The sequence below is a fragment of the Gorilla gorilla genome, chromosome 4 (genome assembly GCF_029281585.2).
Source record: "Gorilla gorilla gorilla isolate KB3781 chromosome 4, NHGRI_mGorGor1-v2.1_pri, whole genome shotgun sequence".
Lineage (NCBI taxonomy): Eukaryota > Metazoa > Chordata > Mammalia > Primates > Hominidae > Gorilla > Gorilla gorilla.
This window is the reverse complement of record NC_073228.2, coordinates 16240843-16254469: the sequence shown is the minus strand read 5'-3', so window position 1 is coordinate 16254469 and position 13627 is coordinate 16240843. Positions and strand designations below refer to the sequence as shown.

Below are 13627 nucleotides of genomic sequence, written 5' to 3'. Positions count from 1 at the left end.
AACCGCGTGGTTTGGACAGTGCTCTGCCAGCAGTCTGGTGTTGTTTGGCATTGCTGGCCAGTGAGCCTAGAGAAAAATGGAGCCCTGGCTGGGCATGGTGGTTCACGCCTGTAATCCCAGCACTTTGGGAGGCCAAGACGGGTGGATCACCTGAGGTCAGGAGTTCGAGACCAGCCTGGCCAACATGATGTACTAAAAATACAAAAATTACCCGGGCGTGGTGGCGGGTGCCTGTAATCCCAGCTACTTGGGAAACAGGCAGGAGAAGGGCTTGAACCCGGGAGGCAGAGGTTGCAGTGAGCCAAGATTGCACCACTACACTCCAGCCTTGGCGACAGAGTGAGACTCCGTCTAAAAAAAAAAAGAGAGAGAGAGAAAAGAAAAAGAAAAAGAAAAATGAAGCCATTCTCTGACCTGAACACCCGTGGTAAGCAGTGGCACTGGAGAGACTGCTCTCAGAGGACTGACTGGAGGGAGGGGCCAGCTCTGTAACCAGCTTGTCAAGAACAACTGTAACAAGGCATCGAGTGCCAATCCATGCCAGGTCGGCACTGGCCTCTCCAGGGTATCACTGTTCACACTGAAAGGAGATTTAAGTAGCTTGTCGAAGGGTGCACCGAGGACCCGACCCTTCCTCGGATCTCCCTCTGGATACAACCTGAGGTTAGGGGGTAGGAGGCTGAGAGGGCCCCGTGAACTGCAGAGCAGAGCTGGGACGGGGACTCAGGCCTCCCGACCGGGCCGGAGGCACTCCCTGGGCCCATGCCTCGCGCTGGCACGGAGAGCAGGGAGGTGGGTACGCGGCTGACGACCGTCGGGGCAGCAGCAGCAGCACCAGCAGCACCAGCAGCACCAGCAGCACAGCCCGGCGTTGGCTCGCGGCCCAGAGTCGGGGCAGGGAGGGTTCCCGTGCGGACGGGGGCTAAGAGGCCGCCTCCAGCCCGGGGCAGTCCGCGCACCCGAGCCTGGAGCCCGGAGCCTGGAGGGGTGGGGAGGCCCCGCGCCCGGGGCCAGACCGGAGGGAGAGGGAGAGCGGTGGCTCCTCCCCCGGCCCCCGCCGCTAGCCGATCGGGGCGCTGGGCGGGCGCCGCGGGAGCCGCAGCCCTTTCCGGGGGGCGGACCCGGCTCCGGCGGCGGCACCCAGCTCCTGCCCCGACAGGTGCGCGCCGCGCGAAGGAATGCAGCCGGTCTGACTCACCAGCGCCTCCTTCCTACCTGCGCGCCCGCCCCATAAAGCGCTGCCCGCCCCGTCCCCACCCCCCCCCAACCCCCGCGCCCGCCCTCGGACAGTCCCTGCTCGCCCGCGCGCTGCAGCCCCATCTCCTAGCGGCAGCCCAGGCGCGGAGGGAGCGAGTCCGCCCCGAGGTAGGTCCAGGACGGGCGCACAGCAGCAGCCGAGGCTGGCCGGGAGAGGGTGAGTGCCCGCCCCAGCTGGGCAGCCGCGCAGGGGAGCTGGTCGGGCAGGGCCGGTGGCTTTTGTCTCCCCTTCCCCTCCCTGAAGGCTGACAGGCCCCGGTCCCTCTGTCCATGCTGCCCAGGACAGGTGCCCAGTCTCCCCGGGGTGCGCCGGGGGCAGCTGGCAGCCAAGGGGCAGGGCAGCTAGAGAAGGGTGGTGCCCATCAGACCTCCAGGCCAGAGGAGCGCCTTGGGTGCGCCTGCGGGAGAAGTGGGCAGAGGCCAGTGGCTGGTAGCCCTCTGGGGCTGGGCCCCTCCAGGGTTTGCAAAGAAGGTGGAGTAGACACCAGCCTGAGCGCTGGGCCCAGCCCATCGTGGCGCACCTAATGATAAACCGACATTCCTGACTTTTATGTGAAATTTCGTTGTTTCTAACATTGGCTGCTACTTTTAAAAGCCACCCTGAGAGGCAGACGCCATCCCGGCTCCAGGCAGGGCTTGCTCTATGCGGTGCCACAGTCCATCTGGGGCTGGGGAGTCCCTGATTTTCCTTTTCTCTTGGCCAAGCACAGGCCTGCCTTCCTCCCAAAGTCAGCCCCAGGCGCCTTCCTTCAGGAAGCTCTACAGGCCTCACCCACCAGCCCCAGGGCTGTGCCCAACACTGCCACCTCCTGCAGCATCCGCCCTCTTTCCCACGGCTCGGCCTCTGGGGTGGCCCTCTGGCTGAGACTGGGGCTCTGGGGCTCCTGGTGACTCCCAGGAGCAGGGACAGGGCTTCTCTTCCGCCCCCATGGCCTTGCCACACCCTGAGGACAAGGACCAGGCACAGGTGGCATGGTTGTTGCTGTCCCCAACAGAGCTGGCAGTGAAGGCTTGGAGTCTCCATCCTGGGGGCTGAGGGAAGGACAGCAGGAGGGACAGGAGGGGAGGTATGTCCGTCTACTCGACCCTGATTCCTCAGGGAGATGGAACAGCCAAGGGCCTGGGGTCCCCAGACTTCTGGCCAGCTGCCTCTCTGGGGCGAGGGAAGGGCCTGGGCCCCTGAGGGGAGGAGATGTGACAGCGGGAGAGGATAGTGGGCAGGAGCAGGTGTGCCCAGAGGGGTCCCAGGGGTTGGGATGGGGGCCAGGGGAGCTCTGAGCCTGTGGGTGGGTGGGCATGGCCTGTGTGTGTGTGTGTGTGTGTGTGTGTGTGTGTGTGTGTGTCCCTGTGGGGGGGAAACTGCCTGTGCTGCAGTGTGATGGCATTCAGGGTGGCAGTCACACACTCCAGGGACCTGCTGGTACATAAAGTCGGGGCAGCCTGGTGGGGTCCGGGCCGCCTGGAGAGTGGGTGTCCTGAGCGCTGGGCCCAGCCCATCGTGATACATCTAATGATAAACACAAATTCCTAACTTTTATGGGAAATCTCGTTGTTTCTAACATTGGCTCCTACTTTTAAAACTTTCTAAACAAGTTAAGTCAAGCCAAACACTCTTGGGTGCCTCGCCAGCCCTCTAACTGCCATTTTGTAGCCTCTGCGTGGAGGCTGCCATGGAGGTTAAAGGCAGGGCCTGCAGAGCAGGGCCCTGTCCTGGCCCTCCCAGTGCTGGCCACGGGATGGGGAAGCTCCACAGCCTTCTGTGCCTGGTCTCTCATCTGGGAAACGGGCAGAATGCAATCATCTCCCCTCCGGGCTCCTGTGCTGAGCAATCTCCTCCGTGAAGCCCTGAGCTCATATGGCAGTCACAGTGTGGGAATCAGCACTGCCTGAGGGGCTGTGGCCAGGGACAGTGGGAGGAAGAGCTGGGCTCAGCTCTCCAGGCCTGTACCTGCCCATGTAATGATGCCTGGGAGGCCTGAGCCTGCAGCCTGTATTGTGTAGCATGTGGGTGTGGCGGCTACACCCCGAGGCTGCAAGGAAGTCATTTCCCTCTAGGAACCCTGCTGTCCCCACCCTTTCCCTGCTGGCTCAGGGCTGCCTCCCAGTCCCTGTGCCACAACAGGTCTGCCCTGCATGTGTTGGCGCTGCTGTGGCCTCCTCCAGGCTGCACGCCTTAGAAGCAGGCTACGCCTTCCTGCCCTTGGCCTGAGAAGGGCTTCTCCAGCACCTCGGGGACCCCAGCCCCCAGACCCTGGGGTGGCCGCTGCCCCAGAAGCCGGGCTGAGAAAGGATTCAATGGGGAGGGCCAGTGGGCAGGGCAGAGGCTTGGGCCCCTGGGAGACCTGGCCCTAGAGAAAGAGGCGCGGTGCTCACATTTGCCCCGGCCCTGCAGGCCTGGATGGCTCTGCCGCCAGCCTCTTTTCTTGTCCAGGCTTCAGGCTGAGCATCTCTTAGAGGGCCTCAGGGATGTCCAGGCCTGCCCTGAAGGCCGCTGAGGACTTAGGATGGTTTAATACTGAACCCACAGCCGCTGGGGATGCCTTGAGGGGAGCCACAGTGTGTGTGCATGTCTCACTCTGGGCTAACTTGTGAAAGGGTGAACAGCTCAGGGGCCCAGAAAACTTAACTCTGGGGCAGGCAGAGGTACAGGGGAGGGCAGATGATTCAGGCCTCACCCTGATGGGCCGGGCAGTCACTGCAGAACCCAACCCGGTGCAGTAAGCCACTACATGCAGCTGTGACCCAGCCCCAGGCCCCAGATATTGGGAGGGGCCCCTCTCCTCCCGGCTGCGCCACCCTCACCAAAGGGTAAGTGGGCCAGGACAGAAGGAGCAGGAGGCAGAGCCTTGGCCCCCTCTCAGGGAGGCACCCTCATTGGATGACCCTGTCGTGGCCAAGCCTGACCCAGGCTCACTGGGAGCTAAAAGGCAAAGAAGAATAAACCCACATCTGCCCTCAGGGAGCCCAGCGCTGAGAGGCCTGGCACTGGGACAAACTCACAAACCAGAGTCCTTGAGGGCTGGAGGGGGCCTCCCGGGGCAGGGCACAGGCCACTGCAGGGATGGCATGGAACATGGCAGAGGAAAAGGCAGGAGTCCGAGGCCCAGGGCCCTGCCTCTGGCGGCTGGGCGCCCTTGGTCACATTGCTGGTGCTCAGAGCCTCAGTTGCCACAGCTGTGCAGCGAGAGGAAGCTGACGGCACCGACCATGGCTGTGGAGGCCTCATGTGTCAATTGTTGCTGTTCTGCAGGAGGAAGAGGATGGCAGGGCCACGCCCCAGCCCATGGGCCAGGCTGCTACTGGCAGCCTTGATCAGCGTCAGCCTCTCTGGGACCTTGGGTGAGTCCACGTTGCCCTACAGCCCCCTCCTGGCAGGGTCATCCCTTGGGCAGGCATTGCCCTTGCACGGGGATCTCACGGGGTCTCACCTAAACACTCTTGGCTGTTCAGCAACTGACCACTGCCCATCTTCAGGGCTGGAAAACTTGAGGCTCCACGCTCTTCAGCCTAGAGAATCTTGAGCCCTGGCCACGGGGCCTGAGAATAGGAGCAAAGGAGGCTGTGTCTAGAGGAGAGAGGAGACACCCACCCAGGACTGAGGCACCCAGAGGATGCACTGAGGCCCCAGAGGTGGAGTCAAGAGGGTTACAGGAATTTGGAGAAGAGAGGCACTGCTGACGTGTCACTTGCTCTCTGAGTGTCACTAGTGGACAAATCACTGGAGCCAGCTCCTACCATTTGAATTTTGTCTGTTAGAGGGGTCCTGCTGGTGGCTTGAAATAGACCACGACAGAAATGTTTACACCACAGAAATTGGCAAACGCTACACGTCAAGCGCCAGAGACCAGAGCCGTTGTTATTTATTTATTTAATTCAATGTATATGTAGAAACATGCTCTCACTCTGTCGTCCCGGTGGAGTGCAGTGATGCCATCATGGCTCACTGCAGCCTCAACTTCCCAGGCTCAAGCAATCCTCCCACCTCAGCCTCCCGTGTAGCTAGGACCACAGGCATGCACCACCATGCCTGGCTAATTAAAAACAATTTTTTTGTAGAGACAGTCTCACTATGTTACCCAGGCTGGTCTCAAACTCCTGAGCTTAAGCAATCTTCCTACCTCGGCCTCCCAAAGTGCTGGGATCACAGGTGTGAGCCATCGCACTGGCCACCACAGCCATTGTTAAACACTGACCGGCACACCATTGCCTGAAGCCCAGGAGACCTCTTACACCAGGTGCACACAGTAGGTCCTCACTGTGATTCTTAACTGAGCAGAGCCAAAGGGAAATCTAGAGTTTTACTTCATTCGTTACTGAGGACCCGCTGTGTGCCAGGTGTGCCGGGTGCAAGGGCTACCATGATAAAAAAGACACCATTCCCTTCACCCTAGAGGGGGCTCAGAGGACAGACAGGCCATGTGGCAGTGGTCTCGCCATGAGGCACAAGCTGTGATGGAGGAGGTACCTGAAAAGGGTGCTAGGTGCAGCTCATCAAAGGTAACAGGGAAGGCTGAGGACCGTCTGCTGGACCTGAGGAGGCAGCAGGCCAGGGGGTGGCCAGGGTGTGCCAGCACCGAGTGTGCCAGTGCCACTGTCTCAGTCCCCACCTTCTGTCCTTCTGGCTTGAGTGGGAAGTCCCAGGTTTGAAACCACAGCTTGTTTCTAGCTGTGCTACCTGGGGCAGATCACATACCCCTGGCCTCTGTAAAATAGGGAATGGCTGGGTGCAGTGGCTCACACCTATAATTCCCAGCATTTTGGGAGGCCAAGGTGGGAGGACCGCCTGAACCCAGGAATTTGAGACCATCCTGAGCAACATAGGGAGCCCCTGTCTCTACAAAAAATAAAAAATTAGCTGGGCTACTTGGGAGGCTGAGGTGGGAGGATTGCCTGAGCCCAGGATGTCGAGACTGCAGTGAGCTGTGATCATGCCACTGCACTCCAGCCTGGGTGACACAGCAAGACCATATCTCAAAACTAAATAAAATTGAAATGCAGGTTGGCACAGTAGCTCACACCTGTAATCCCAGCACTTTGGGAGGCTGAGGCAGGCAGATCATTTGAGGTCAGGAGTTCGAGACCAGCCTAGCCAACATGGTGAAACCCCATCTCTACTAAAAATACAAAAATTAGCCACGCACGGTGGTGCCCACCTATTATCCCAGCTACTCGGGAGGCTGAGGCAGGAGAATCACTTGAACCTGGGAGGTGGAGGTTGAAGTGAGCTGAGATCGCACCACTGCACTCCAGCCTGGGCAACAGAGCAAGACTCGTCTGAAAAATAAAGTAAAACAAAATAAAAATACAACAACAACAACAAACCAAAATAAATACATAAGGCCGGGCCCGGTGGCTCCCACCTGTAATCCCAGCACTTTGGGAGGTCAAGGCGGGTGGATCACAAGGTCAGGAGATCGAGACCATCCTGGCTAACACGGTGAAACCCTGTCTTTACTAAAAATACAAAAAATTAGCCGGGCGTGGTGGCGGGCGCCTGTAGTCTCAGCTACTCCAGAGGCTGAGGCGGGAGAATGGCGTGAACCCGGGTGGCAGAGCTTGCAGTGAGCCAGGATCACGCCACTGCACTCCAGCCTGGGCGACAGAGCGAGACTCCGTCTCAAAATAAATAAATAAATAAATAACATAAGGAGGGAATCCCCATCTCTCCAGGTGAAGGTGCAGGTGGGAAAGTGCTTGCCTTTGCTGAGCGCCTCCCCATTCATGTGCCCATATCTGCTCCCCCAGCAAACCGCTGCAAGAAGGCCCCAGTGAAGAGCTGCACGGAGTGTGTCCGTGTGGATAAGGACTGCGCCTACTGCACAGACGAGGTGAGGACCTGGCCCGGGTTGGTGTGGAACAGGCAAGGGTCGGGAATAGCTGGTGGAAATGAATCTGGGGTTGGGGCAGCCAGGGAATGGGTGCTGCCCCCACTGACCCCCTGTCCTTCTGGCCAGATGTTCAGGGACCGGCGCTGCAACACCCAGGCGGAGCTGCTGGCCGCGGGCTGCCAGCGGGAGAGCATCGTGGTCATGGAGAGCAGCTTCCAGATCACAGAGGTGCCTAGTGTGGGGACTGGGGTGGGGATTCCCCATGCTCAGCCTGGCTATTTATGGGGGTGTATAGTGCCCCTTGGCCGGGCTGGGCCCCCATCGGGTCTCCGGAGTGACCCTCTAGCCAGCTGTCCCCTTCCACTGGCTGCAGGAGACCCAGATTGACACCACCCTGCGGCGCAGCCAGATGTCCCCCCAGGGCCTGCGGGTCCGTCTGCGGCCCGGTGAGGAGCGGCACTTTGAGCTGGAGGTGTTTGAGCCACTGGAGAGCCCCGTGGACCTGTACATCCTCATGGACTTCTCCAACTCCATGTCCGATGATCTGGACAACCTCAAGAAGATGGGGCAGAACCTGGGTACGGCAGGGCCAGAGTGGAGGACAGCAGGGCAGGAGGGGGACAGGTGGGCGTCTGCTTGGGAGGCCAGGACTCAGGACAGCTGCACCCACCCAGAAGGAAACACTGGACATTTGAGCCCCCAAAAACCTTCCCTTCCATTCTCAAGGGAAGAATCTCGGTCAGACCCTACTCACCACTGGGGACTTCTGAGAAGGCCCAGGGCGGGCGGGCAGTGGAGCCTTCTGGCCCTGACAAGGAGGGCACCCCCTGCCACGAGGCTGTGGGGAAGCTTCTGCTCCTCAGAGCTGGGCTGCATCCCCAGCCACCCTGCCCTTGCTGTATGCATAACTCCAGACCCCCAGTCCCATTTCCCTCATCCATAAATAGGAACAGACAATGTTGTGAGCATGAACCTTTGTCCAGCATGCAAAGCGTTAACCTCCCTCTTCCTTCCTTCTGAGCCAGCCCTTGGTAGGGGGGCCCGTGTTTATGCCAGGCATCAGGGCTCAGCTATCCCCTCTCTGTCCTATTGACATCCAGCTCGGGTCCTGAGCCAGCTCACCAGCGACTACACTATTGGATTTGGCAAGTTTGTGGACAAAGTCAGCGTCCCGCAGACGGACATGAGGCCTGAGAAGTAAGTGACTGTGTGAGTCCCGCAGGTGGGCAAGGGTCCAGGCCATGTGACCCCCACTCCTCTTTCACCCACAACTTAAAATTATCCTTCTACGGCCGGGTGCGGTGGCTCATGCCTGTAATCCCAGCACTTTGGGAGACCAGGGCGGGCAGATCACCTGAGGTCAGAAGTTCAAGACCAGCCTGGGCAACATGGCAAAACCCCGTCTCTACTAAAAAATACAAAAATTGGCTGGGCGCGGTGGTTCACGCCTGTAATCCCAGCACTTTGGGAGGCCGAGGCGGGTGGATGACGAGGTCGGGAGATCGAGACCATCCTGGCTAACACGGTGAAACCCCGTCTCTACTAAAAATACAAAAGATTAGCCAGGCATGATGGTAGGCACCTGTAGTCCCAGCTACTCGGGAGGCTGAGGCAGGAGAATGGCGTGAACCTGGGAGGCGGAGCTTGCAATGAGCCAGGATTGCGCCACTGCACTCCAGCCTGAGCGACAGAGTGAGACTCTGTCTCAAAAAAAAAAAAAAAAAAAAATTTAGCCAGGTGTGGTGGTGGGCGCCTGTAATCCCAGCTACTTGGGAGGCTGAGGCAGGAGAATCGCTTGAACCCAGGAGGCAGAGGTTGCAGTGAGCCAAGATCGTGCCACTGCACACCAGCCTGGGTGATAAAGCGAGACTTGGTCTCAAAAAAAAAAAAAAAATTCTCCTTCTAGTTGAAACGAGCCGGGGGCACTGGGGTCTGCGGTGTCTTCCCCCCGTGACACTCTCTTTCCCTCCCACCTCTGCCCAGGCTGAAGGAGCCCTGGCCCAACAGTGACCCCCCCTTCTCCTTCAAGAACGTCATCAGCCTGACAGAAGATGTGGATGAGTTCCGGAATAAACTGCAGGGAGAGCGGATCTCAGGCAACCTGGATGCTCCTGAGGGCGGCTTCGATGCCATCCTGCAGACAGCTGTGTGCACGGTGGGCACTGGGAAGGGTGCTGCCCACCTAGGCCAGGGGTGAGCACTTCTGGGCAAGGGCCTGAGCTGCCCCCTGGCCTGCTCTGGCGCCAGGCTCACAGGCCCTGAGGGAAAGCCTGGGAGCCTGCAACCCCTTCGCCCTAAGACAAGCTCAGACTCTGTGAGTAGGTCTCAGTTACAATCTGAGTTCAGATGTGCCTGGAGCCACGGTCCCCTGGCCTGAGCAGTCACAGCCTGGTTTCGTATCAGCTAGCAAGGCAGACCTGGGCTTTAGGGTTCCGGAATCTTTAGTACCCTGAACCCACCAGCTGCCCAGACTCCACCTGTTCTGGGCATCCAAATAAGCCATTTCCTTTGACATGTACATCCATTTGTTCATTTTGAAAATGACATACCCATATTACTAGGTTAGAAAACAAAGAGCGAGCCAAGGCGTGGTGGCTCACACCTGTAATCCCAGCACTTTGGGAGGCCGAGGCGGGGGGATTGCTTGAACTCAGGATTTGAGACCAGCCTGGGCAACATGGCAAGACCCTGTCTCTACAGAAAACACAAAAATTAGCTGGGTGTGATGCACGCCTGTGGCCCCAGCTCCTTGCGGGGGCCGCATCTCCAGCTCCTGTTTCTCAGCGTTGTCACTCAGTCATGTGCCGTCAGATGCATCTTTCATGAGGGCACTTGCTGTGAATCCAGTGGCTTAAGCCCAGCCCCATGTTGGGACCCGCGTTCCCCGTCCTACACGACGCCGTGATGCGTGTCAGCAGGCAGCCTGCTCAGTGGGCACGCCCCGCCTTGCCTTCCCCAGAGGGACATTGGCTGGCGCCCGGACAGCACCCACCTGCTGGTCTTCTCCACCGAGTCAGCCTTCCACTATGAGGCTGATGGCGCCAACGTGCTGGCTGGCATCATGAGCCGCAATGATGAACGGTGCCACCTGGACACCACGGGCACCTACACCCAGTACAGGACACAGGACTACCCGTCGGTGCCCACCCTGGTGCGCCTGCTCGCCAAGCACAACATCATCCCCATCTTTGCTGTCACCAACTACTCCTATAGCTACTACGAGGTGCGGGGCCCGGGTCCCACGGGTGGGAGGTGGTCAAGGCAGGGGGTCCATGGAGCTTCTCAGACACCTCTCCCTCCCTCCCTCCCTCCCTCCCTTCCTCCCTCCCTCCTTTCCTCCCTTTCCTTCCTCCCTTCCCAAAGCCTTTAGACCCCCGACAAATGTGGGCCCTAGTGGGAAGGGGAGGTCATGTGCCCATCTTCCACCCCAACTCCCAAGCAGGTGGGGGCTAAGAGGGCAGGCTCTGTGACACCACAGCAGGTTCCAGGCCTCAGTTTCCCCATCCTCAAAGTGGGAAGAATCCTAGAGCTGTTCAGATTCATGGAGATGCTTAGCCTGAGACCTGGCCTTCTCTCCCGCAGAAGCTTCACACCTATTTCCCTGTCTCCTCACTGGGGGTGCTGCAGGAGGACTCGTCCAACATCGTGGAGCTGCTGGAGGAGGCCTTCAATGTGAGGGCAGCTCAGGCTCCAGAGTCTGAGCCCTTCTGGGGCAGGGCAGGAAGTGGGCAGGGTGGGCAAGAGGTGTCTTGGATCACGGTGGAGAAATGGGTCTGGGACAGACCAGTGAGGAAGGGTCTCTAGCTATCCCTGAGGCCCCGAGGGGCCACCTGGGCCTGACGCTGGCTCCTGCAGGCTCTGTGATACCCCGCATGATGCCAGCCACACTTGGAGGTTGGGGTGGAGCACAGAGGCCCCCCACAGAGCACTGATCAACCTCCTGCCTCCTTTAGCGAATCCGCTCCAACCTGGACATCCGGGCCCTAGACAGCCCCCGAGGCCTTCGGACAGAGGTCACCTCCAAGATGTTCCAGAAGACGAAGACTGGGTCCTTTCACATCCGGCGGGGGGAAGTGGTACGCCTCTGTGGGGGCAGCGGGGTGGGGGACAGGCATAGCGCCCCGCACGGAGTGGAATTGTTTAAAACAGCGGTCAAGAGCGTGGCCCCTGGAGTCAGGCAGGCCTGGGTGCAGATCCCTGGGCCTAGCCGCTCGGATGAGCCTAGGATGCTCCTCTGCTTGTTGGTTTCCTCGGCATGCAAGCGTCGAGCGCGGAGGCTTGCTGGGGCAGTAAATGGGTTAGTGTCACGAAGCCCAGAGGCCCTGGCCACTGTCATTGTCGCTGTGATTGTGACTGCGCTGGGAAGGAGGGAGTTTCCAGCCCTGAGGGAGGTGAGCAGGAGCTCATTTCAGGGATCCAGACATCTCCTAGGAACTTAGGGGCCGAGGGCCTTCAGGCATCAATGGCCCCCTGGTCCTTGGGGCTGGGCCTGCCTTGGCTGACCACGGGGCCCCTGCAGGGTATATACCAGGTGCAGCTGCGGGCCCTCGAGCACGTGGATGGGATGCACGTGTGCCAGCTGCCGGAGGACCAGAAGGGCAACATCCATCTGAAACCTTCCTTCTCCGACGGCCTCAAGATGGACGCGGGCATCATCTGTGATGTGTGCACCTGCGAGCTGGTACAACGCAGCCCCGCTGGGCGGGAGGGGAGAGCTGAGCCAAGCACCCAGGGGCCCTGAGGAATGAAGCAGGACTCCTGTGCCCCATATCCCTTGTGGGGTTTCCCGAGGCACACAGGAGAGCGGAAGTGTCCAGTGGCCCCGGTCCTGCTCCCCCAATGCACCCCACCATGGTCTCTCTCATTCCAGCAAAAAGAGGTGCGGTCAGCTCGCTGCAGCTTCAATGGAGACTTCATGTGTGGACACTGTGTGTGCAGTGAGGGCTGGTGAGTGGGGAAGGGAGTTGGGCACCCAGGACACCAGTGGCCCCTGATGGGAAAGCTGGGCTCCTTCAGGGGCCTGGCCCTGGGTGCACCTTGTACACCTGGCTGGGGGTGGGGTGGCAATCAAAGATACGGCTAAGGGCGGGGCACACCCAGTTGTTGGTCAAACCCAGGTCAAAGCACTTTGAAATACAGAGATATATGGGCTGTCTCTAGAAAGAGGTGTGAGGATTGAGACGGGGTTGGCTGTTGGGGCTGGGGTCTGGATCTTGGGGGACAGGCACAGGAGGCTTCCTTTTTGCTCCATGCCTTTGGTATTCTGAGTCCTGTGTCATATTGCCTGATCAGAAGAGAGCTCGTAAATGCACGGCAGTAAGGGCTTTAGCTTCAGGACACTGGGCGAGCTTGCCACAACTTGAGGCAGAGCAGTGGGGAAAGGACACTGGAAGGGGTGACATGACAGGGCACTGGGGTTTAGGTCTCAGCTCAGCCACTTCTGTCTGCATGACTGGGAGCTGCCTCGGCCCTCTCAGAGCCTCAGTTTCCTCATCTGTAAAATGGGACAGGAGGCCAGGCAAGGTGGCTCACGCCTGTAATCCCAGCACTTTGGGAGGCCGAGGTGGGTGGATCACCTGAGGTCAGGAGTTCAAGACCAGCCTGGCCAACATGGTGAAATCCCATCTCTACTAAAAATACAAAAAATTAGCTGGGCGTGGTGGTGCATGCCTGTAATCCCAGCTACTCGGGAGGCTGAGGCAGAATTGCTTGCACCTAGAAGGCGGAGGTTGCAGTGAGCTGAGATCGCGCCACTGCACTCCAGTCTGGGCGAGAAGAGCGAAACTCTGTCTTGAAAAAAAATAAAATAAAATAGGCCAGGCGCAGTGGCTTACACCTGTAATTTCAGCACTTTGGGAGGCCGAGGTGGGCGGATCAGAAGGTCAGGAGATCGAGACCATCCTGGCTAACATGGTGAAACCCCATCTACTAAAAATACAAAAAATTAGCCGGGCGTAGTGGCGGGTGCCTGTAGTCCCAGCTACTCAGGAGGCTGAGGCAGGAGAATGGCGTGAACCTAAGAGGCAGAGCTTGCAGTGAGCTGAGATTGCGCCACTGCACTCCAGCCTGGGCGACAAGGTGAGACTCTGTCTCAAAAAAATAAAATAAAATAATTAAATTAAATTAAATGGGACAGCAAAAGCCCCAGCTTTCCTCCTGGGCTGTTTCGGGGAAGTGACCAGTTCCTCCTTCAGGAGTGGCCAGACCTGCAACTGCTCCACCGGCTCTCTGAGTGACATTCAGCCCTGCCTGCGGGAGGGCGAGGACAAGCCGTGCTCCGGCCGTGGGGAGTGCCAGTGCGGGCACTGTGTGTGCTACGGCGAAGGCCGCTATGAGGGTCAGTTCTGCGAGTATGACAACTTCCAGTGTCCCCGCACTTCCGGGTTCCTCTGCAATGGTGAGCACAACAACTGCGGCCAATGCTGACGGTGGGGTAGGGAGTGGACAGCAGGCATGACTTTCCCGTCAGGACCCAGGTTGGGAGAGCCAGACTTGGAGTCCGAATCCCCAAGTTCAGGCCCAGCCCACTCTGGATGCCCTGA

General features: G+C 59.1%; 1 protein-coding gene across 6 annotated transcripts in view; it reads left to right on the top strand.

The window, feature by feature from the left end:
- The first annotated feature begins 1250 nt into the window (after positions 1-1250).
- The window catches only part of ITGB4 (integrin subunit beta 4), a 36376-nt gene continuing 23999 nt past the window's right edge, over positions 1251-13627 (top strand). For 2 of the 6 annotated variants that reach the window (XM_063706100.1, XM_055388873.2), the window contains exons 1-13: positions 1251-1365; positions 4508-4596; positions 7003-7085; positions 7212-7313; positions 7459-7663; positions 8186-8282; positions 9069-9240; positions 10045-10308; positions 10668-10757; positions 11039-11161; positions 11605-11766; positions 11956-12032; positions 13280-13482. In XM_063706100.1, coding sequence (XP_063562170.1) covers positions 4518-4596; positions 7003-7085; positions 7212-7313; positions 7459-7663; positions 8186-8282; positions 9069-9240; positions 10045-10308; positions 10668-10757; positions 11039-11161; positions 11605-11766; positions 11956-12032; positions 13280-13482 — 1657 coding nt within the window. In that variant the 5' untranslated portion in view covers positions 1251-1365; positions 4508-4517. Of the gene's footprint in view, positions 1415-4507; positions 4597-7002; positions 7086-7211; positions 7314-7458; positions 7664-8185; positions 8283-9068; positions 9241-10044; positions 10309-10667; positions 10758-11038; positions 11162-11604; positions 11767-11955; positions 12033-13279; positions 13483-13627 lie in introns of all 6 variants that reach the window. The other 4 variants (XM_063706101.1, XM_055388877.2, XM_019028031.4 and 1 more) reach the window with 4 other exon arrangements.